This window comes from Leptonotus elevatus, chromosome 15 (genome assembly GCF_054856555.1).
Source record: "Leptonotus elevatus isolate MCC_2025b chromosome 15, RoL_Lele_1.0, whole genome shotgun sequence".
NCBI classification, from domain to species: Eukaryota; Metazoa; Chordata; class Actinopteri; order Syngnathiformes; family Syngnathidae; genus Leptonotus; species Leptonotus elevatus.
The window spans coordinates 363,909-386,735 of NC_141253.1; the positions used below are offsets into that span (position 1 = coordinate 363,909).

Consider the following 22,827-nt stretch of genomic DNA (forward strand, 5'->3'; position numbering starts at 1 on the left):
GACTTGTTGAAAAATCACCCTAAAATTTTTTATTTTTGAGATCACATGAAAGAGTAAATAAAATGGATGCACGATTACAATTTATTAGCAGTTTGTTAGATGTTGAAGATGCGTGTTGTGCGGCGGACGATTAAAAAAAACCTTAAAAAATCAAATACGCAAGTATGCAGTATACTTCATCATAAAAAATGAGGCAATCTTAACTGAAATTGAATGTAAAGGACATGAAATCAAAATGGTTGACGTCACTTTTTTCAGGTGTCAAACGTAATCCGTCAACGACGCCGATGTTACTTGACTCGCTAAATGTGTTATCCTCGCTACGTGTGACGTTGCCGAGGACGACGTCACCAAATGGAATAAAAAAAAATGCGAATAATGAAGACTCCAAATTTGTAAACAGGAAGTAGAGCGGGGATGATGACGTCAACGTCCTCACTTTCTCCGCAGCAGCAGCAGGAAGCGAGACGGAGCAGGAGGAGAAGAGGAAGAGGAGAGAGGAAGAGGAAGAGGAAGAGGAGTATCCGAGTCGGAGCGCGTCTCGGCCGCCATGTCGACGCCGCCGCGGCCCCTCGGCTTCGTCCTTCTTCGCTTCCTTTTGGTCCCTCGCGTGAGCGCCGCCGAACGCCATCGCGGCCACGTCAGGCCATGAAGCCCCGCCTCCTTCCCGGTCGAGGCGTCTCGCGTTGCTGCCGGCAGATCTGCTCGCGCGGACGCGGCTGACATGACGGGCGCGCCATGAGGACCCCGAACGAGACCAGCAAGGAGCGGGGGGAGCCCAGGCCGCCGCCCCCCCCGGAGGACAAGTTGAAGGCGGCCCAGCTGTGGCGCGCCGCCGCCCTCCGCTCCAGGAAGCTGCGCAGCGACCTGCGCCAGCTGCCCCCCTACCCCAAAGACGCGGACCTGTGCCACGTGGAGGCCTTGAACCTGGGCAACAAGCTTCTGCGCGAGCTGCCCGAAGGCCTGGCGTCGGGTCTCAACAACCTGCGCGTGCTGGTGCTGCGCAGGAACCACTTCGCCACCGTGCCGTGCGCCGTGTTCGAGTTGAGGCAGCTGGTGGAGTTGGACCTGAGCCACAACCGGCTGAGGGGCGTGGCCGAGGGTCTGGGCCGGCTGAGCGCGCTGAAGAAGCTCAGCGTGAGTCACAACAACATCCAGCAGCTGCCGGAGCGCATCGGCGCTCTGGAGCTCCTGGAGGAGCTGGACGTCAGCTTCAACGAGCTCCGCGACGTGCCGGCGACCTTCTGCCGGCTGGCCAGGCTTCGCACGCTGGACGTGGACCACAACCAGCTGAGCCGCTTCCCTCCCCAGATCCTGGCGCTGGCCCGCTTGGAGGAGCTGGACTGCTCGGGGAACCAGTTTGACGTCCTGCCCGACGGCGTGCTGGAGCTGGCGAGCATCAAGATCTTGTGGCTGAGCAGCCTGCGCTTGAGCTTCATACCCGACGCCTTCTGCCGCCTGCGCAGCCTGGAGAGCCTGATGCTGGACGGGAACCACCTGGCGGCGCTGCCGCCCGCTTTTGGCCGCCTGCGAGCCCTCAAGATGGTCAACCTGTCTTCCAACCGGCTGGCGGACTTCCCGGAGGCGCTTCTGGACATTTCGGGCTTGGAGGAACTCTACCTGAGCAGGAACCGGCTGACCCGGGTTCCTCGGGAAATCGGCCGCCTGCGGAACCTGGCCAACCTTTGGCTGGACAACAACGACATCACGTACCTCCCGGACTCGTTGGTGGAGCTGGCCGAGCTGGAGGAGCTGGTTCTGCAGGGGAACCAGATTGCCGTCCTGCCCGACGACTTCGGAAAGCTGGCCAAGGTCAACATCTGGAAGGTGAAGGGCAACCCGCTGGTGCAGCCGCCGTACGAGGTGTGCATGAAGGGCATCCCGCACATCGCCGCCCATCAGCGGGACTCGGCGCGGGCGCGGCTCAAGGTCGGGCCCAGGCTCAAGCTGGTCCTGGTCGGGCTGGAGAACGCCGGCAAGACGCGGCTGCGGCACAGCCTGCTGAGCCGCAGCCGCGACGTCGGCGCCGGCCAAGGGATCCAAGTGGGCGGCTGGACGGCGGAGGGCGGCCCCGCCTTCCTGCTGTACGACCTGCCCGGGAAGCCGAACCTGGACCTCATCAAGCCCTTCTTCCTGTGCCCGTCTGCGCTCTACGTCCTGGCCGTCAACCTCCGGGCTTACGCCCCGCGTGACTTCTACTCCCACGTGGGCTACTTCCTGCACCTGCTCGGCGCCAAGGTGCCCCGCGCCGTGGTGCTGCTGGTGGGCACGCACGCCGACCTGTGCGGGGAGGCGGAGCTCATGGAGAAGACGCTGGACGTGCATCGGCAGGTGGGCCTGCAGCAGGCCAGGGACGTCCAGGTTCTCGGCAGCTTGGCGCTGAAGGTGGAGCAGGCGTTGCAGCGCGGCGAGGCGGCGCGCTCGTCCCGTCCTCACGGCGCCTTCTACGCCGTCTCCGACCACAACCTGCGGCGGAAGAAGGCCCGGCTGCGCTTCCTTCTGGATCGCCGCCTGCAGATTCTGTCCCCGTTGCTGAGCGTCAGCTGCGTCGGGACCCACCCGGCGGGCATCCGGCGCCTCAGGGAGAAACTGGCGTCCGTGGGCCGGCACCCCGGCATCTTCCCCGACCTCTGCCGGCCGCGGCCCAGGTCCTGGCGCACGCTGGAGGAGCTGCACCTCAAGTCGGAAGGACTGTGGTTGACCCGCTGGGACTGGGCCCGCCTGGGCCGGCAGGCGGGGCTGGCGGGCGAGCGGCTGCAGAGCGCCTTGTCCTACCTGCACCGAAGCGGGACGCTGCTGCACTTGGAGGACAGCCCCGCACTCAAGGACTACGTCTTTCACAACCCGCCGCGCTTCCTCGCCATCCTCAACGTCTTCTTCCAACCGCCGGCGCCGTCCGGCGGCGAAGGCCAGAATCTCACGACGGCCCAGCTGCAGCGCCACCTGGAAGGTTTCCGTAGCCGCGGCCTCCTGCCGTCCGGCGCCATCCTGCAGATGCTGCGGCCCCTCGTCCAGACCCAACGGGACGTGGACATGATCCTGGAGCTCCTGGACAAGATGGGCGTGTGCTACTGCGTCAACAAACCGCGCGGAGGCCAGCAAGTCCGAGGCCCCGCCGAGCTCTGGTACATGTTCCCCGGACACGTCGGCGCCGAGGAGCCGGAGGCCGACGGCGCTTTGGAACTCAGCGGGATCTCGGAGACGGAAGCCAGCATGGGCCGGGCGCCGCCGCCGTGCCCGCCTTTCTCAGCAGAGCAGCTGCAGATCCGGTACAGCTTCCCCTTCCTGATCCCGCCCGGACTCTTCGCCCGCTTGGCCGCGCGGATCGACGGCCACGTGGCCCGCCGCTCGGACGGCCGGCGCCGCATCTTGGCGTACCGCGGAAAAGTGCCGGTGGTCATCAGCCAGCGGGCCGGCACGCTGGCGGTCGGCAGCCGCGCGGCGCTGCCCAACATCTGGACGGCGTGGCAGGCCATCACGCCGCTGCTGCGCGAGCTGGACGCCCTCCTGGACGACTGGCCCGGCCTGCACTACCACAAGCACGTCATGTGCGCCAAGTGCCTGCGAAGAGGCTCGGACAGCCCGCACGCCTTTGCCGGTAAGGTCGCAACCGCTCGACGGCGATTGCCGCTGATGAGGCCATTTTGTCAATAATGAACACAAACATATTCACCCCAAAAAAATTATTTTCGGGGAGCAAAACCTGAAACCTGTTTACTTAATTTAGCTTTTCTAAAATTAAAAGAAAGATTTTTTTTTGTTTGTTTGACGCTACTATTTTCTCTTTTACTGCAAATGAATATCGGCTTGAAATATTGGCTATCGGTCTCCTTGACTACTAATAATCGGTATCGTTCTATCATTGCCAATAAAACAATTGTGTGCATTTAATCAAAATACATAATGATAGTGTTTCAAATCCTCTTATTTGTCTTAATATTTTTAAATGTTCAAACATGTCCTTGTTTTGTATCAAAAAATAATCGTTTCAATAATCAATAATTTCAATTATGACATAAAGAATTCAGATTGTTATGTTTTCCGTAACGAGCAGCTGAACTTCATCTGAGGCGCTTTTCTTCCTGATGTTGCCAGATGTGCACCGACGCCATTTAACGGGAGTTTGAATGTGATCGTGATGGATTTCAGATGTGTTGACTTCAGCCGCTGTCAACGTCGGCTCAGGCATGAATGAAAACAAAAATGGTCGCCACGTGTCGATCCTGTTACGGCAACGTGTCTTGATCCCGCGCGCACACGCGGGATTTACGTGTCACGCACGTGCGCGCACACGTGCGCCGCCTCGGATTTAACGTGATGGCCCTGGCCCCACCCACTGTGAGGGCCGTGGGAAGGTCACGCGGGGTCAATCACGCTGATCGTGTCAAACGTGCCGCACGCGCACAAAAATACACGGGCAGAAATACACAAATTGCACAAATTGGCAGACGCACGCTTGCAGACTCGAATGCACACTTAAAAAAAAAAAGAAAAAGAAAAGATTATGAAAAATTCGGGGTGTCGTGCAATTAAAAGTTGTCATCGGAATTAATCGCATGATCGCAATCCAATTTTATTTCATTGTAGGTTTTCATACTCTTGTTCACAAAAGTGGGGGGAAATGATAGAATAATAGAAATATTTCAAATGAATTGTTGACGTTTGTAGCCGTCAATGGCGGTGAGTGACGACGTGGGCGCGTGCGTTCTCGTTTCAGGAGAGCTTCTGTCCCAGCGACGTCCCGAAGGCGTGAGCGAGCTGACGTGCCCCCAGAATTCTTCCGAGCAAGTTGACGTGGCTTTGGTCTACCCGCCCACGCCAACGGACACGCCCCCGTCCACGCCCGCGCCCGCCCCGATTGGCCCAAAGTGACCCCGCCCGTACCCGAGTGAGCACAACCTTGCCCGACAGCACGCTGGTACAATTAGCCATGCTAGCCGTTAGCAATGTTAGCGGCATTAGGTCTTGGATTGTGACGCTAGCTGTTACTGATGCTAGTAGCATTAGCTGCTACGTAACAATACTATCCATTAGCAGTGTTAGCAACATGTTCACTAGCGTGGCTAACGTCATATTAACAGCCGATCAAAAAATTATAATAAATAAAATAATTATTTTTTAAATACTAATTATTCAACATTATTAATAATCATTAAAAAAACTAGTTTTCCTTAAAAAATGTAATACATAAAATATAAAACAATAAAAAAATGTATGTAAGTGATAAGAGGTATACAAAAGATTATACAGTAAACAAAAATAATTAAACAACAAAAATAATAGATACTAGAAAAAAACAACTAACACGGTTTCATGTTCTCCAGCATTTTTTTTCCTCATTTTTTCTACTTCTCAAGCATTTCTAATGTTTGGTAGCACATTCTAACGACGTCGTTGTTAGCATATTCATTAGCATAGCTAATAAACGTGCTTAATTGTCTTAATTGTTAAACATAACAAAGAAAAATAAGATCACATTTATTTTGTCATTTTTATTTAAAAAATAGAAGAAGAAAATATGTTTGAAAAATGTAAATAAATAAAATACGAAGCCAATGTGTGTTAGTGGTTCACTAACATGAATTACATTAACACAGCTAAAAAAAACTTAACTAAAATTGAAGATTTTTTTAAAAATATAAATAAATCAACATAAAAAATAAAATTGTGTTTGTTGGAGCGTGGCTAACATGTTGAGCTAACAATATAAAAAGATAGCAAAAACAAAGAAATCAGAAACAAAAAAAAACATAAAAAGCAAATACATCACATATCCTAAATGAATAAAAGTAATCATGTTAATACTAATATAGTGTAAATACACAAAAACATGTTTAAAAAGTCAAAACAGTACAAAATAATCATTAAAAAAATACTAAAAACATACAGCTAGCATGTTTGTTAGCCAGTTCACCAGCATTGCTAACATTTGTGTTTGCTAGCATGACTAAGGTGACGTTTGTTAGCATACTGAGGAGAGCTTGTTTAGCCAGTAAAAGACGCAATTCGACATGTCTATTCATGCGTTATTATTCATTTCATTGTTTGTTTGAAATCTTTTTTAATGTGACACATTTGAACAACGCTTTGTTTGAGTGAAGCGGCGCTCACTCGCAGGTGATTTCCAAACGCGCCGCCGCCATTATGTTTGTCAGTAACATATTTGATCCATCAACATGTTTTGCACTTGTTCGTTGCGGTGCGTACGTGTTAGCCCATTTTCTTCCTTGTTTTTTTTTTTAGGTTGTTGGACGGACTTTCTCAGGAACGCAACGACGGACGGTGTTGAACTGCTGAAAACACTTTCTTCCTCAGCTAGCTTCACTTCATCCATCAATCAATCACATTTTTGTGTCCAAAGATGAGCAAAGTTGCAATCAATAGATTTTGTGTGTCCCAGTCAATGTGGCATAAACGTGTTACTGATGATGACATCATCAATCTGCGACTCGTCTTTTTCATGTAAATAAAACCTTTATTTTTCTACACCGGGAGAAGACAAGTGCGTGAATAAATCACTCAATCACCACTAGGTGACTCAAATGTTGGTCTTTTTTTGGACACACAACTATATGGAAGCCGGTTTACTCCAATTAAAGGGAAAAAAAAACGGTTCTTTTCCGGGAGCAGGAAGGATTTGAAGCAAAGCAACAGCCGGAAGTGAGACAAACCGCTCCATCAAACGCATGATGCAAACTAAAGTTTGCTCAACTTGTAAGCTTTTCATGTGGATACAAACACAAGTCACATCATTGGACTACATTTCACGTTGTCTTCACAAATGCAACATCGACTCACGTTTTAAAGCTTCGAGATTTCACTTTGTTTTCCTTTTGGGCTCTTTATTTGAAACGTCGTTAACTCGCTGTCTAGCTGCTGAAATCTAGAAGTTTCCCAGTGACGACAGCAAAGTAAAAGGACAATTCTTGTCCAAAGCGACAACAAAACCCGATCCAACCGTTCGAACGAGTCGGCGTCGCGTGCTGCTCCATTCTTATTTGTAATCAGCAAAACAATGAGCAAAGCAACCACTGGAGGGCGCTCTAAGCCTGCACAAATTCAAACGGTGAACTTCTGAAGTGCAGAATTACGAAGCCCCTACGGGGACATGGTAGGGGGGGATACACAGAAGTGGGAAACTGTTGTGCAGCTCCATCGTCGTCGCTCTTAAGAAGATGAGCCGTTAAAAAAAAACGTCCTTTCGTCAAACAACTGTTGCGTTGTCTCGCAATCTTTGCGAGGGCACGCAAACGCAATCCGGAAGACCTGACCGGTCAGCACTTCCGCATTCCAGTTGCAAGTGTCTGAAAGGAAGTGGTAGGATACACTACAAAATAATAGTGTTACATTATTAATCAGGAAGTGGTGGTACAGCTTTGAAAATAAAAGCAAATGCACTCGGACGAAAAAGTTTGTTCGAGATCAGCGCCATCAAAAGTATCAAATGGGTTGCTGGGAATAAAAATACAATTTCATGGAACAACATTTTGAAAGTAGCTTGTCAATAAATGTAGGTCAGTGAGTGCATCTGATAATAGTGGCTGCTCGCCACTGTCCAATATTGCATATCTTGATTTGGGAACATTATTAGCGCAAAGATAACAAGTGTATCCTATTTTAAAACAAGCAATGTCATGCGTGCGCATGATTTGATCAAACTCGATGATGAAACATTCGACGGTAACACACTGGATGGAGGTCGTCAAGTTGAAGTTGTGCTGTCCTCCGGCCACCAGGGTGCGCTGACATGAAAGTGGCGCACAAGGCCCGCGCGGTGTTCTCGCCTCTTCCTCTTCCCGTTGCGGCCTCTTCGGTAAGGACGACAAGTCGACGAGCAGCCGCGCAATCCAACTGTAATCTTCTGCAAATTTGCTACATCCTACTTTGTAAAGCGTCTCGGTTTGTCCGCAACACGCCAATACACGAGTTGATGTCACAAGTTTGTTAGAAATGTCGCAATTGTGCCTTTAACGTGAACGTTTCGTCGTGGTCCGCCATGTTGGCTGTATCCGCATTGGAGCGATTCCGTCCACGTTAACCGATGAACGTTTCATTGAACCTTCTAGCACATGTTAGGAAATGAAGGTCGCCGTCTTTTGGTAGTGAACAACACTGGCTGTGTGCTGAAACGTTTGTAAAGACACCGAATGTAGTTCACCGGCGTTACGAGCGAACTGCTTTTTTTTTTAAGTGGACCGCGGAAGTGCTTGACGTTTTTTTCTTTTTTCTTCCAGAAGTCTGAAAATGGTCCGCTACTCTCTGGACCCCGAGAACCCGACGAAGTGTGAGTATTTGCAGACTGCATTTTGTGTGCGCTCGTAAATTGTCGACGCGATGATGACTACTTAGGACACCTTTGGATTCCCATGAAAACAACTGTGATGTCTGAGCGTCTTCACAAAAGTTGAAAAAGGTCCAAAGAAAACGAACGTCTCGCTCACGGCCACTTTTGTCTCCTAGCATGCAAGTCCAGAGGCTCCAACCTGCGAGTCCACTTCAAGGTGAGTCGCCACATTCAATTCACGAGTGCCTATTGAATATTTGTACATTAATCGAATTGATGAATCGACTAATCTGATTGATTTTAATTATGAATTACAACAGCAGTTCCCCCTGACTACCGTTTATTGACCATTTTCCGTGTAGGGCTTCACCCATTGAACATTTCGGTATTTGAGTGTCCTGTAAATTCTCAAGAATTTTGCCCCACAAACTGCAATCGCGTCTGTCGAGCCTTGACAAGGTCGCGTACTCTCAACAGTTGCGACTTGGCTGTGGAAGTCATTAAGTAGTTTGTTTTTCTCGCTTGTGGTCGCGTGTCCCACAAGTGTTAAACATGGCAATGGACGACGCTGACGTTTTGTCTCGCGTGTGTTTTGTGAAACAAATGTGGTTGAAAGTCTTGTAACATGTTGCAGAACACGCGTGAGACGGCTCAGGCCATCAAAGGCATGCACATCCGCAAGGCCAACAAGTACCTGCGGGACGTCGTGGTCAAGCACCAGTGCGTCCCCTTCAGGCGCTACAACGGCGGCGTGGGCAGGTGCGCTCAGGTGAGTGGGAGGGGCGAGCGAGGGAGGGAGGGAGCGATGGCGGCCGCTGTGATGATCTTCTTAGGACACCTTTGGATGCACCATGAAACTAAACTATGGTCTGAGCGGCTGCCGGCGAGGCGGCAACGTTCCGTTTTTAAACATTTATTAAAATGTATTTCATCTTCTTTTTTTTTGTCCTCCTTCAGGCCAAGCAGTTCAACTGGACGCAGGGCCGATGGCCCAAAAAGAGCGCCGAGTTTCTGCTGCACATGCTCAAGAATGCAGAGAGCAACGCTGAGCTCAAGGTGGGTTGCCGTGGCAACGGCCCAGCCGTGCACGTTGGTGGGCCTCATTTTCCACTTGGCTTGGATTCCCAAAAAAGACGCAAGGAATTTCGCTTTATGTGTGACATTTATTATTCGCGTTTTTAGGCTCTAAAAACAGCGCACACTTTCTACATGTTCTCATCGAGGCATTTTCTCACAACGTTCAAACCTTTTTAAATGTTCTAAATTAGGTACATAACTGTAAAAAAAGGAAAAAGTGGCGCCCCCCAAAAAGCGAGGCAACACGAAATTAGCGTTCCGAGCGTGATGACTATTTCGTTCGTTTTGACCGGAAGGGCCTGGACGTGGACTCCCTGGTGATCGAGCACATCCAGGTGAACAAGGCGCCCAAGATGCGCCGGCGCACGTACCGCGCCCACGGACGCATCAACCCGTACATGAGCTCGCCGTGCCACATCGAGATGATCCTCACCGAGAAGGAGCAGATCGTCCCCAAGCCCGAGGAGGAGGTGGCGCAAAAGAAGAAGGTGAGACGCGCCCCGCCCCGCCCGCCGCGAAAAACAACCAGACGGGAACGAGTCAAAACGGGACATCGCCAATGGCTTCTTCTTTTCACAAAAACATCTCAATATTATTTTTTCATATATATATTTGTTTTATTCAGGCAGCTTAAGTTTTTAGTCTATTTTTTTCTCCTTTTTTCTGATGGCACTGTTTTAACACCACAAACCAAAATATCCTTTTGGTGCGCGTATTTGGAGACTCGCGTGCTTGAGAGAACTTGAAGAAGCCAAAAAGATGACTTTGGTACAGTTTTGCCGTATTTGTACTCGATGTGGCCTTAAAGCGCTTTTGGAGACCTCGAAACACAAAATGGCAACACTTGCAATGAGCGCGTGCTAACGCTAACGTCAAACAACAACAAAAACCAATGGCACTCAGTAGGCCGCGCCCCTTAAAGGCACACTTGACAGTCCGATTTTATTATTCAAACTTTTTTTCTGTCTTCATGTTTTTCCTTTCAAATGTAAGTCGCGTTGTCGCTGTTGTGTTGCCATGACGACTACTTAGGACACCTTTGAATCTAGCAATGAAAACACTGGAAAACTCTGAGCAACACTCCGGCAACCGTTTTGGCATGATGTCATGATGTCATGATGGCCGCTGCCGTGTTAACACGCGTGTGTGTGTGTGTGTGTGTGTGTGTGTGTGTGTGTGTGTGCGTGCGTGCGCGCGCGCGCAGGTGTCCCAGAAGAAGCTGAAGAAGCAGAAGTTGATGTCACGCGAGTAACCTGCAATAAAAATCAAAACCATCTTGACACCAATTTCTTGCTGTGCACGTCCATTTTTTTCCGGCCAAGTTGTTCTTCGAGAAGCGTTTATCCTCTGTTGGTGGCCGCGTGCGACGAAAAGCCAGCTGGCGAGAAGCCACGCCCCCAAATGACGAGCGGCGGCGTGTGGTGATGTCGTCGTGACATCACACGGAGGCACGCGTGCTTTGGATTCTCAAAGTAGGCAAACTCTTGCAGCGAATGAAACCGCACGAAGTTGATGCATCTAAAAAAAAAAAAAAGGTTGCAAATCGACAGTTGACTCTTATTTTGAAAGGCTGTCAATGAAGACGATTGATAAGCGGCGATCAACAAGTGAAAATATTGGATTCATCTGAATTTAAAACAAGTGAACTCCGGTTTCGTACGTAATTCAATTGCAGTGTGAAGACTTTTATTGTGAAGGAAGCTTGTCATATCTTGACTGATTTATTTTGAAGGAAGCGTGTCTTGTTTTGAGTTTAAAGGACATCAAGCAAGCGACTTGCGACGACTGCCTGACTTTTTACATGAAGCCAAACTTCCTCTTGTGACTTTTATTGATTCTTATTTTTCCGTCAAAACAAGTATTTTGCTTTTACTTGAAGCCTTTTAGTGGGAAAGAAAATCATCCTAAAGTCACTTGACTTTAGTTTTTTAACGTAACAACTTCACTAGTTTTTGTTTTGCTCCCAAAATGACTTCGTGCTTTTTATTTAAAACAAAATCATCCTATAATCACCACATGACTTTTATTTTGAAGCCAGGTTGTAATGTAGCAATTTGATGAGATTCTAAAAGAAAATGTGTCCTCCAATGACTTGCTGATGCCTTTTATTGTGAAGGAAAGTCTAACGACTTGATATTTTGAAGGACTGTCGTCTAGTAATGGTTTGAAAATTAATTTTCTCACATTTCTCTCAACGCGCAAACCTTCATGTTATAAAATAAGTACATTACTGTTAAAAATAAGTAATTGCAGCCAAAAACAAGGTTGCGGAAAGCGAACGATCGCTCACCGTCAGGAGACAAAAGACAAGAAGGACAATGTGGCACGTTTGGAAAGGTGCAGCGACGCCATGTGGCCACGAGGCGGCGCCACCGTGTCGCGAATTGACTGACGACGAAATGTGAGAAGAGCGAATGGTTTGCATTCCTCGCGAACTTGTTGGCGTTAAACGCGCGCATCGTCCAACATCGACAGTGGAATGACTTTTATTTTGAAGGGAGTGGGTCTTGCATCGACTTGAAGGCTTTTAGTTTGAAGGGAAGTCTGCTTTGTCACGACTTTTATTTGAAAGAAACACGTTCTGCAATGTCTTGTGTTTGAAAGAAGTACGTCCTACGATGACTTCTTGGCGATGACTTTTATTCTGAAGGGGAACCCCCATCCCATAATATGACTTTTATTTTGATGTTTTAATTCTGAGGCAACTCACTTTTACTTTGAAGGAAAGTCATCTTGTTTTGTTTTACCGAAAGAAACATGCCCTGGAGCAGAGGCGGGCAATCTGGACTGGAGCAGGTTTTGGAGGTTTCCCTCTTCCGACACAAGCTGATTCCAATCAACAGGCTCGTGATCAGGCTTATGCGGAACTTGCTGATGAGCCGATCATATATCATCTGTGTTGGAGAAGGGCAACATGCAAAACCTGCAGGACTCCGGCCCTCGAGGCCCAGTTCTGGGCTGGGCAAAGATTTGCTTTTATTTTGAAGGAAGTAAGTCCTGCACGGCCTTAATGACTTCGATGTGTGTGTTGTAAACGATTGGTTGTCAACCCCGGTGCGGCCTGTTTTCCGCGTCTCCCTCAGCCAACACAGGTGATTCAAACGAGCGCGCGCCGCATGAAGCCTGATACGATGAGGGAGACCTCAGATACGGCTGCATGAAGGACCGGACTTTTGAATTGTGAAGGAAATCCACGACGTGACGACTTGGTGACTTTCGCCGTCCGACGATGACTTTTGTGACTTATTGTGAAGGAATGTTTGGAGTTGTCTTTTGAAAGCGTCCCGTCCTGCAGTCACGAGTTTCCGCTTGCCTGCTTATTAATGACTTTTAATGTTGATCGCGATAGCGATGCTGATGTGTAGGTCGTGACGTCACGGAGAGACGGCCCAATCCGCGCGGAGGAGTCCCCCCCCCTCCCCGCGCCCAATTGGATCCAGCTGGACGTCACTTTGGCAACTTGTTGAAGGAGGCCTCATCTCCTCTTCTTGGTTGTCTTGCTCCTCCGGCCGCCCCCCCGCCCCCCACCCAACACTACACCCCCTGCCCTGCCCTGCCCTCCCCCAGCCCCAGCCCCAGCCTTGGCGGTCGCTCGCGCGGCGGGCCGGGGCGCCGGCAGACTTTGCCCCCGTCGTCGGCGCTGCAGGCTGCAGCCATAGGGAGCGAGCGGGCCATGTTCGCGGCGGCTCCCGGGATGCAGGACGCCTCATCCCGCCTGGGCGGATTCTCGCCTCCTCGCCTCACCCCCCCGCTGGCGGCCCTGCACAGCATGGCGGCCGACGTGCACAGCCCCCATGAACCCCGGCCCCGCTCCCGCTGCCAGTCGCAGTCCATGCAGTACCCGGCCTACCCGCTGGCGGCCGCCTCGTCGTGCGCGTCCCCGGCCACCGGCTCGCCCAACCCGGGCGGGATGGCGGCGGCGGCGGCCGCGGCGGCGTCGCCGTCGCCGGGCCTCAAGTCGTCCGGGCTGGGCTCGCCGCAGCTGTGCTCGTCGCAGCTGTGCTCGTCCGCGACGCCGCACGGCATCAACGACATCCTCAACCGGCCGCGCGCGGCCCCGTCCTCGGCCTCCCTGGGGGTCCTGAGCGCCCTGCAGCCGCGCTTCGGCAGCCTCAGCCCCCCGCCGCCAGCGCCAGCGCCAGCGCCGCCCTCGGCCGGACTCTACTTCTCACCCGCGGCCGCCGCCGCCGCCGCAGCAGCCGCAGCCGCCGCCGCCGCCATGGTCCGGTACCCGATGAAGCCCCTGAGCGAGCTGCCCGGCAGGACCCCCATCTTCTGGCCGGGGGTCATGCAGGGTGCACACTGGAGGGACGCGCGCTTCGCGTGCTCGCCTCGTAAGTCTCCACTCTCAATTCTTGTTATTATTATGCTGAATGTAGACATGTTTGATTATTATGATGAGGAAAATGTTTTCAACACAATGTGACATTTTTAACGCTCATTTGAATCATTTCACACGAAATTCAATACACACATTTTTTAAGCTATTACAAATGATGAACAACAAAAGTCACTGATGACGAAGTTAGTCACCAAATAATTGTATGGACAAAAAATATCTTTATTTATTTTGATCATTATTATGATGCAGATCGAAAATATTTTTAAGCTATTTTTTTATGCTTTAAAAAAAAGCACAAAAATTCGAACGTCTGTTCGTTGTTGGAGGGGGGAAATGAAAATGATGATAAATATCAAAATGCTATTTAAAATGTTACTGATGATGATCAATAATAATTCGTTTCATAATCAAATGACGAAGACGATTATAAATAGCGAAAGTCCTTTTTTTATTGTTATTAATTGTGATTTGTTTGAGAGTAGCTTTTATGAAAGGTTGTTAATAATAACAATGGCAATAATAATAATAATAATAACATAGCAATAATAATAACAATAATGATGATGATAATGTTCAACGTAATTTGTTGTTGATAATAAAATAAATGTTTCCCAGCAGAAGTTTGTGCTGGACGAGCAAAAACCAAGAATTAACCGAGAATGTTAACATCTTAACGAATCATAATCATAACGGAGGTTTATTAAAAAGCTCTTTCAATGTTTGTGTTGTTGGAGGACAACATAAGAAGGAAAAAAATTATATAATCAAAGCGACAATTAAGACTGATCCATGTAGCAAAAGGAGACGTTTTTTGCAAATATGAAGAATTCATAATGTGTTGTGTTCAATTCGTCATCGAAAGTTTGTCATTGAAAAAGCTGCTAAAAATAGTCGCTCTTCATAATTATGTCGTTGAGGCAATATTTCATTCAGGATGACGATGATCGATATTTGCGTCCTGTGTGTGTGTTTTATGAACTGCTTTCTCTTTCCGTTTTTCCTTTCAGAGCAGAGTTGCGTGATGGCGGACGGCAAAGACGGCAAACGCAAACACACGCGGCCAACTTTCTCCGGACAGCAAATTTTCGCTCTGGAAAAAACTTTTGAACAAACCAAATATTTGGCGGGACCCGAACGAGCGAGGCTGGCTTTTTCTCTGGGGATGACCGAGAGCCAGGTCAAGGTAAGCACGCAAAAACGAACACAAGAATCACAATCGTTTGCGTGTCATGCAGCGTCCTGCAAAGTTCACACGTTCGGAATGTCCAAATCAAATCGCTTGAAAATGTTGATTAATCATTAGGATTGTCTACGAAAGCATCAGAGCGACGTGTTGGTCAGATGTTGATATCGCGGGAGCACGACACAACAAATACTGTAGAATAATAATGATCATAATAATCATTATCATTATTAGATATATCATATATATTTAATGATGATGATAATAATATCCATCCATACTAATAAACATAATAATAAAAATAGCAATAAATCCTGATTTGTGTGATCGTGTCAATTACACACACACACACACACCTGATTTTATGACGTCGTTATTCACTACAAACATGGCGTCTTTCATATATATATTTATATATATTTATATATATAAATATATTTATATATAGATCAAATGTTTTTATTATTTATTTTGTATGTGTGTGTTTGCGCGCGCGCACGCGCTGGCCAGGTGTGGTTCCAGAACCGTCGCACAAAATGGCGGAAGAAGCACGCGGCCGAGATGGCCTCCGCCAAGCAGAAGCACGACTCGCAGACGGAAAGGTTAAAGGTCAGCACGGACTTGGAAGATGACGAAGACGACAACGACTACGACAAACCCTTGGACCCTGACCACGCCCCCCAGCACCACCACGACCCGCCCCACCTCAACGGCCTCCTTCACAAGCACGCGCTCGTTGTCGTGCACGCGCCCGAGCGAGGCGGCTCCTCCTCCTAAAAAACAAAACACAACAAAACAAAACAAACAAAAAAGACATTTTCATTTCGTTTGGCTTGTAAATACTTTTGGGACTGTAAATAGGAACACGTCCTCTTTTATTAATTATTATTATTACTATGATGATGATTGTTATGACAAATATTCTTATGAGTGTACAGACGCGTGAACGCAACACGTCGATTTAATTTAATTCATGTAACGTCAGCACTTTCACTCAATAAACAGTCTTTACTACTAACAACTTTATTATTATTATTATTATTATACGAAATCAGATGATGATGATGGTTATCGTTATGAAATCACATGCGTTCGTTGGTTAAAAAAACAAACGTGCTCGTATCATTGTGCTTATGGACAGTGACAAATATTTTTTGTAAATTACAGAATGTGGATATTATTCCAAATAAAATATAAGCCGTGTCACGTTAGCAAAAACGTTGCTGAAATGTATTATTACTACTTCTAGTAGTAGAAGTATTATTTACATTTTTATATTCTGAAAAAACCCACAAACAAATAAATTTGTCAAAAAGTAACAATAAAATAATACTGATGTTGATAATAATGATAATAATAAGGGCCGTTTTAACAGTTATTGACGTCCAAGCTGACGTCATCAGATCACGGGCAAAAAAAAAGAGCAAATTATTGATTTTAAAAAATTTGGGCAAAGGTGTCCGCCAACGCCTTGAACTCCGATGACGTCATCAGCACTATCTTTTAGTTTTTGCTGCGTGTGCGCGTGCGTCCAATTAAATACGGATGCTCAACCGCCAACTTGATCAAACCTCATTTATAAAATAATTAAATAAAATCAAAGTAATACGGGCATAAAACCATTTAAATGACGAATATTTTTTAATTATTTGCATTCAATAAGAAACGCAATGTTGGAGCCAATATTTTGTTGAATTCAACTTTTTTTGAATGGGAATTCTGCCACCTAGTGGCCAGGTGTGAACGAGCACAGTGGATTGAAGCCGGTGCGCTGATTCGTCAAGTGCAGGAAACAGGTTGCTTTGTTTCATTTATTGGCCACGGTTTATTTTAATATTTTGGATTGAGATATTGGGTAGGCGCAAACACGCGCACACACGCGCGCGCACACACAATCACGTCTGAAGGCAAGCAAAGAGACGGCAGGGAAAGACAGTGGGCGGAGTCTGAAGTCACCTGAAATAATACAAATCAAACAAATGTTTGATGTCTGCGCAGCCTTCGTTCATTGTTGCAAAGGAAATGAACGAAGGCTAAAAGAAACGTTTCGTCTCAACTGAAAGCGGAATTGCAAATGTCGTCTTTCCGCACGTGACGTGTTGTTGCCAGACAAATTGTCAGCCAATTGTTTCCCACGACGTTTGCGGCTGCGGGTTGGATTGGACGCGTTTCATTTTGTCTGCCGCATCAAACAAGCGATTGCAATCTTGTGGCCTTGAAACGCTTGCAAGTTTTGGGATGTTGATGTTGGCGCATGCGCAGAAAGTCGGCGCTGCTGGAATGGAATAACACGTCAAAACCCAAAATGTCGCTAAACGGGCAAATCGATCAGCAACCTCCAATCGATGACGAGAATGGAAATGAAGTGAATTCGAAGAAATCCCCGAGGAGGAGGAAACGAAACGTCGGGTGCGAGCAACTGCAGGCCGGAGACCCCAAAAGAGGACGAAAACCTGCACAGAAAAGAAAAAGGCAAGTCGAGAAACGCTTCAAGCTCAAAAACAAACACAAATCAGAGTTCAGGAAAAAAGATGGCAACAAAAGCAGGCCTGCCAATTACGAGCATATTTGACATATTTCGAGTCTTCCTGAAACGGAGAAAGAAAAAGAAGATCGCCACCTTTCCTCGCTGACTAGAAAACATTTGAAAGAAAGTCAAACAAAATGGCGGCAGCTCCTTTTTCTCAAAGAATGACGTTTGCATGCGTGAGATTGAAAACCTCACGTTGGCCTTCAATCGTTGATGGAAAGGAAATGAAGGCAACAACAACAAGATTAGTTTTTTTTACATGTAAATTTGTGGGCAAAATCACTACTTTAAACAAAGAACGCATTCATAAAAACTTTAAAGTAAAAAAAACAAAAAACGTTTATAAATAATACATTTAAGATAGCAAATTATTCTTACGAAAAATGTGTCACAAGATGTTTTTGTGTTATAGAAAGCTTGATTTCGAGGATGCATCAAATGATATTTTATTGGTTACCACCTGTTAGCGGTTGGCTAGCCTGGCACCTGTTGTCCATTATTGGCGTGCGTGTGCGTGGGGGGGGGGGGGCGTCTCCGACTCTTATCTGCCTTCATTGTTGCTTTTGTGTGTCTCTTGTCACATGATGGCTCGGCCCCGCCCCCTCCCTCCCTCTCCCGTGCCGCGAAACAGTGATGGATGGCGTCGGCGCCGTTCGCGGTCGCGGCCTGTGGGTGACGGATGGACGGCGGGGGTGACGGCGGGGGGCGGGGCTAAGTAATGAAAGGTCAGCGCAGTCTTTTGTGCGCGGGCGCTATTAGCGTTAGCCGCCGCACTACAATAACCTGTTAGCGGACCCTAATAACGCCCTCAATCATCTTTTAAAAGTCACGTCAAGGCGCCGCGCCCTCGTTCATCTCTATGCAAATCCGACCATCAAGCACTTTTTGCAAAACAAGACGCAAACGCGGCAGCGGCCAACGGAGGAAGAGAAAGTGGTCGGGTCACGTGGGGGTGTGGGGGGCGGGGCAAACAGCCAGGAAATGACAGCCAAACATTTGGTGGCCCCGCCCCCTGCACTTCAGCGCCAAGCGAGATGCTAACAGATAGCGCTAGTTTGTTGTGACTCGTTGCCAAGGAAACGTGGCAACCAAAGTCAAGCAGCCTTTTTCGTGTGTGTGTTTGTTGTGTACATATTTTTTTGTGTGCTGAGTGTTTTAGTGCGTGTGCGCTATTTTGTTTGTGTGTGTGTGCTAGAGCGTAGGTTTGTGTGTGTTTGTATTTGTGTTGTTTGTGTGCAAGCATTTGTGTGTGTGGCACATGCTAACATCATACTGAGATGCTAGTGTCATGCTGCAATGCTAACAAAGGAATACAGTATAAATATAGCTTTTCAACATCAACAGATGCTAGCCTCATGCTAACAAGCTAAAATGTTATTTGTACGAGTGAAGTCCGTGAACCCTTTCATTGACAACACACGCTAACACCACGCGGAAGTAAAATGACGCCCTCGCATCAAACGTTAGCATCGCTGCTAACATCAAGCTCAAATGCTAAAACTGTGGGGAAAAAAGGACCTCAATCCGCTGGGATGACGAAAACAGACTGCAGCCATAGAAATGAGCAGGCTAGTTGCTAGCATTAGCATTAGCCTTAGCCACAAGCATCTGGCTTCCTTTCTGAACATCACGAAGGTGCGGGCGTGCCGGGGTCACATGGCACATGATGACATCACAGGTGCTTGCAGTCTGGCCGTATTGATCAGGCCATCGCTGCTTTAAAAGCTTTGGGGGAACTCTCACCTTTGACCTTTGGCAAGAGGCACTCACTGGGATCGATAAGCCCCGCCCACAACGCCACAACCTGACCTCATGAACTCGCGACCCGATGACCGCCGCCGCCTCGCTTCCTGACTGCTTCCTGGTTCCACGCGGCAACTTCCTGCCGCCGCTTGGCAACTTCCTGTGCGCCGACTGGTGACCGTGATGACATCACCGTGTTGCCGTGGCCACGATCGGCGCCCTCTTGGCGGCCGGCATGACGTCATGCTTTGATTGGCACAACCTTGGCGACCCCTTCGCACACGCACGCACGCGCACACGCACGCACGCTAGCAGCTTTCAGTGTGCGTGACCTGAAAACTGCTTAACATGCGTGCGCACGTGCATCCACGCACACACTTAAAGATAAAGACGTGGTTGATGTTTTTACCTGGTTGACCACATCAAAGACTCGTTAGCATTAGCTCGTTAGCATCATTAAGCGTGTTTTCTTATCCGTGGGTGTGTGCGTTTTTTGTGTGTGCGCATGTGTGTGCGTGAGGGTTCGCGTGTGATTGTAATGCTAATGCGCGCGAGGCTCCTGACAGGCATCCGTATTGCGGGATCAACGTCTCCGATGACTTTGATTTGCTAAATTGCGGATTTAGAAGCTTCCGGAAGCTTTCATGGAAATTCAGCTGGATTTGGGAGCGACATTTGCATCGGCCGCCCTCGCCATCGCCGCCGGCAACAAAATGGCCCTCAAAGGTCCCAATGAGCACGGAATGGGCCCAAACCACGCCCCTTTTTAAAGTGCCACGTGACTCCGCCCACACTTCACCGCGACGGCAAAAAAAAAGCCAAACGAAAAAGTGCGACAAGATGATGCGCGTGCGCGTTTGAGTTGATCACCTGCAATTAGATGAGCTCGGCTTCGCACCTGCACGTCTCCAGTTTGGGCGCCATTTTCCTCCTCGTTTATTTCTGGGCCCATCGAGTCGTTTTCACGACATGTTTCAAATGCTGTTGTCAATTTGTTGGCTTCCAGTTGAAAAAATTAAAAATAAATCAGCCTTACTATAAACATGGACAATAATTTTTTAAATAATGAAAATCAGTTTTTTTTTTTTTAAATATAAAAGCATTACTATACAAGGTCTTACTATGTGTGGCTTTAAAAAAAAAAGTCAGTTACTATAATGGTCATTTGAAAATGAAAAAAAAAGAACATTCTTACTATATACATGGTCATCTTTATATACTCTAATATGCTATAAATGGTTATTTTTTAAATAAACCTTATTATGCATGTTGTTTTTGTTGAAAAAAGCCCTTATTTATACATTGCTGTTTAAAAAAAAAACGCCTTACTATGTACATGCTCCTTTTTTTTTTTTTTTTTAAATAAAAGCTTGACTATAAATGTTTGTTTTAACTTATTATACAATGTCATAAAAAAAAATGCCTGACTTTACCATGGCTTTTTTTTTTGTTTAGATATTTAAAGCCTTGCTATATGCATGCTCATATTTTATATAATAAATGCCTTACTATACAATATACATGGCCATGTATAAAAAAAATGCTTTACTATACATGACCATTTTAAAAATATGAAAGTTGGTCCTTTTTTTTCGAGGATTATTTTTTTTTTTACTACACATTGACATTAAAAAAAACATCGGCGTATATATGCTCTTTTTTACTTTTTTAACGCTTTACTACTATAAATTGCAAAAAAAAAATTGGCTTTACTAATGTGGTTTCTTTTTTTTGGGGGGGGGGTCCAACATCTGAAAGGGAATTTGAGCGTGTCAATTGTCACATTGCAGCGCCAACGTGAAGAATGTGCGCTTTGTGCCCAACGCGTCGGCCCTCCGAGGGCCCCTGCTGGCTCGGAGGCCCGACGGCGGTCCGATGGACGTCCTTTTCATCAATCACCTTCAACATATCGCAAGTCTGTCGCGCTTTCGGACACACTCTTTTGGGAATCCCCGTCGGGGTTCGAAAAGCGTCTGAGAAGACTTCCTGTCGTGTTGATTGGAGGCCGTGCGGCGACGCCAACGTACGCTCGTCAAATCGTTGAATCGCGTCTGGAACGTCGGCAGCAACATCAACTCTGAAAAAGTCTTCAAAACTGTTTGTGACTGCGTGTGCGTGTTTGTGTACATCAGTGTGTGTGCGTGTGTTAGCATTAGCGCTGTTGCTTTCAGCGAACGGAAGTGGACCTCGGGAAGTCATGTGACCACACATCGTGTTGATGGCACGTTGCTACGGTTACAAGATGATACATGCTGGCGGTTGGTGTTGGCGGCGGGGGGGGCAGTGTAGCGAGTAAAAAGGATGTCGGGGGTCAGAGGTCACAGCATGTGTGTGAGTGAAAAAGGCAATGAATAAATGAGTGCTGCTAACAGGTTGTGTGCGCGTGTTGGGGGTTCGCAGCTGCCTGCACAAAAGAGCAAGCACAGATGGCGGCGGGCGAGTTAAAGGAAATGGGCGGCGGCTTAGTTAAAGGAAGCCAGTGCAGGAGTTAAGACAGATGGTCCCGATGGTCCCTGGTGGTCTCGGTGGTCCCGACGACGTGCGGGGGGGGTCTTGCTGATGTGGCAATGTTTACAAATGAGACAAAGTGGCGGATGGCCGTTGCCGTGACAACGCCACTAATCCAGGCTAATTGAGGCTAATAGCCGCTAATTGCGCTACAGTTGTGCTCGTCAATCAAGTCACATGATCGCTGCCTCCTCATTGGCTGATGAGCAATTCTTCTTCTTCTTCTTCCTGTTGTTTTTTTCCTCAACTTCAACATTTTGTCTTTTTCTAGGAAAAACACTTTTTTTGTTAGTGTACGCTCATCAGGTAAACAAAAGTCGCGTTGTGGTTGTCATGGAAATGTGGTCAAATTTAAATGTTTGGAATGTTAAAAGTCTGCCGTCGTTAGCATCGCGTTAGCCTAGCGTGCGAGTTTGTAGGACACGGGCTGAAGGTCGCTTGCCACGGACGGACAAACTAGCATTAGCGGGCGTTAGCAACGGCACTTTTAAGTCAATTAGCTTGGCGCAATGTGATTATGAGAAGCTCCGCCTCCCGCTAACGACATGCAGAGCGCGGATTAGCCACGCATTAGCGTTAGCGTGACAATTGGATTTAAAAGCGCTCGAAAGGTTTTCAGCCTTTTTACGCTGACGTCCTGATTTGCGTCTTCAAGGTCGTCTCGAAGGCGACAAACGTTTGCTTGTCTTGTTTTGCCTGAACCCTCATTTAAAACCCGAATCTTCGTTTAAAAACCTACTTTGAAACGCTAGCTATTGTTTAAAGTAGGGTTTTAAAATAGAGTTAGGGTTTCAAATGAGGATTTTATAACAAGTTCAAATTTGTGTTTTAAACTCGAGGTTTAAATATGGTTTGAAATGACTGTCAGGGTTTTAAAGTAGAGTTTTAAACGAGCGTTGCAGGGTTCAAATTGAGGTTTTCAATCAGGAGAAAAGCACGTCCGTGTTCCACGCGTGACGTCCTGAACGTACGAAGTGTGAAAAAGGCAGCAGGTGTCATTGTTTCGTTAACAGAGCAATCAGATGAGCCGGGTGGGGGGGGGCTACGTGATGCGTTGTCTGGGAGACTGCCCCCCCCCCCCCCCCCCCCGCACACACAATTCCCCCCCTCTCCCCAGGTCACAATGAGCCACAGATGGGTCGTCAGCCGGCGGCACGCAT

At 47.8% G+C, this 22,827-nt stretch overlaps 4 protein-coding genes and 3 non-coding genes across 10 annotated transcripts in view; all 7 read left to right on the forward strand.

Moving 5' to 3' along the window:
- Positions 1-407: 407 nt before the first annotated feature.
- Positions 408-6,530, forward strand: mfhas1 (multifunctional ROCO family signaling regulator 1). The gene is made up of 3 exons (XM_086097180.1): positions 408-3,598; positions 4,718-4,888; positions 6,244-6,530. The coding sequence occupies exons 1-2, from the start codon at positions 739-741 to the stop codon at positions 4,870-4,872; spliced, it is 3,015 nt and encodes a 1,004-aa protein (XP_085953306.1). The 5' UTR covers positions 408-738; the 3' UTR covers positions 4,873-4,888; positions 6,244-6,530.
- Positions 6,531-7,751: 1,221 nt separating this feature from the next.
- On the forward strand, positions 7,752-10,647 carry rpl17 (ribosomal protein L17). Of its 2 annotated transcripts, none has more exons than XM_086097662.1 (7): positions 7,752-7,813; positions 8,235-8,284; positions 8,461-8,501; positions 8,919-9,053; positions 9,242-9,340; positions 9,658-9,849; positions 10,566-10,647. In XM_086097662.1, exons 2-7 carry the CDS (start codon positions 8,245-8,247, stop codon positions 10,611-10,613), a joined length of 555 nt encoding a protein of 184 aa, XP_085953788.1. In that variant the 5' UTR covers positions 7,752-7,813; positions 8,235-8,244; the 3' UTR covers positions 10,614-10,647. The 2 variants fall into 2 exon arrangements, with proteins under 2 accessions (XP_085953788.1, XP_085953787.1); XM_086097661.1 differs by having other exon boundaries at positions 7,774-7,853.
- On the forward strand, positions 8,330-8,394 carry LOC147161352 (small nucleolar RNA SNORD58). Its single transcript, XR_015097334.1, has one exon. It is a non-coding gene; the product is annotated as a small nucleolar RNA SNORD58 (small nucleolar RNA).
- Positions 9,097-9,162, forward strand: LOC147161353 (small nucleolar RNA SNORD58). Its single transcript, XR_015097333.1, has one exon. It is a non-coding gene; the product is annotated as a small nucleolar RNA SNORD58 (small nucleolar RNA).
- On the forward strand, positions 10,374-10,440 carry LOC147161354 (small nucleolar RNA SNORD58). Its single transcript, XR_015097335.1, has one exon. It is a non-coding gene; the product is annotated as a small nucleolar RNA SNORD58 (small nucleolar RNA).
- A 2,329-nt stretch (positions 10,648-12,976) lies between the features above and the next one.
- Positions 12,977-15,741, forward strand: nkx6-1 (NK6 homeobox 1). Its single transcript, XM_086097157.1, has 3 exons — positions 12,977-13,695; positions 14,711-14,886; positions 15,397-15,741. Exons 1-3 carry the CDS (start codon positions 13,035-13,037, stop codon positions 15,661-15,663), a joined length of 1,104 nt encoding a protein of 367 aa, XP_085953283.1. The 5' UTR covers positions 12,977-13,034; the 3' UTR covers positions 15,664-15,741.
- A 1,326-nt stretch (positions 15,742-17,067) lies between these two features.
- Positions 17,068-22,827, forward strand: part of abraxas1 (abraxas 1, BRCA1 A complex subunit) — a 28,932-nt gene continuing 23,172 nt past the window's right edge. Inside the window, exon 1 of one of the 3 annotated variants that reach the window (XM_086096694.1) lies at positions 17,068-17,358. The gene's annotated coding sequence lies outside the window, so the exon portion shown is untranslated. The remainder of the gene's footprint in view (positions 17,359-22,827) is intronic. The other 2 variants (XM_086096695.1, XM_086096696.1) reach the window with 2 other exon arrangements.

Bases quoted from the DNA above. Each gene is read 5' to 3' on its own strand.
- rpl17 (XM_086097662.1), top strand. From the start codon at position 8,245: ATGGTCCGCTACTCTCTGGACCCCGAGAACCCGACGAAGT. The intron at 8,285-8,460 runs GTGAGTATTTGC...TTTGTCTCCTAG, and splicing joins CCCCGAGAACCCGACGAAGT to CATGCAAGTCCAGAGGCTCC. The intron at 9,341-9,657 runs GTGGGTTGCCGT...TTTGACCGGAAG, and splicing joins AGAGCAACGCTGAGCTCAAG to GGCCTGGACGTGGACTCCCT.
- mfhas1 (XM_086097180.1), top strand. From the start codon at position 739: ATGAGGACCCCGAACGAGACCAGCAAGGAGCGGGGGGAGCCCAGGCCG. The intron at 3,599-4,717 runs GTAAGGTCGCAA...TTCTCGTTTCAG, and splicing joins CAGCCCGCACGCCTTTGCCG to GAGAGCTTCTGTCCCAGCGA.
- nkx6-1 (XM_086097157.1), top strand. From the start codon at position 13,035: ATGTTCGCGGCGGCTCCCGGGATGCAGGACGCCTCATCCCGCCTGGGC. The intron at 13,696-14,710 runs GTAAGTCTCCAC...TTTTCCTTTCAG, and splicing joins GCGCTTCGCGTGCTCGCCTC to AGCAGAGTTGCGTGATGGCG. The intron at 14,887-15,396 runs GTAAGCACGCAA...CGCGCTGGCCAG, and splicing joins TGACCGAGAGCCAGGTCAAG to GTGTGGTTCCAGAACCGTCG.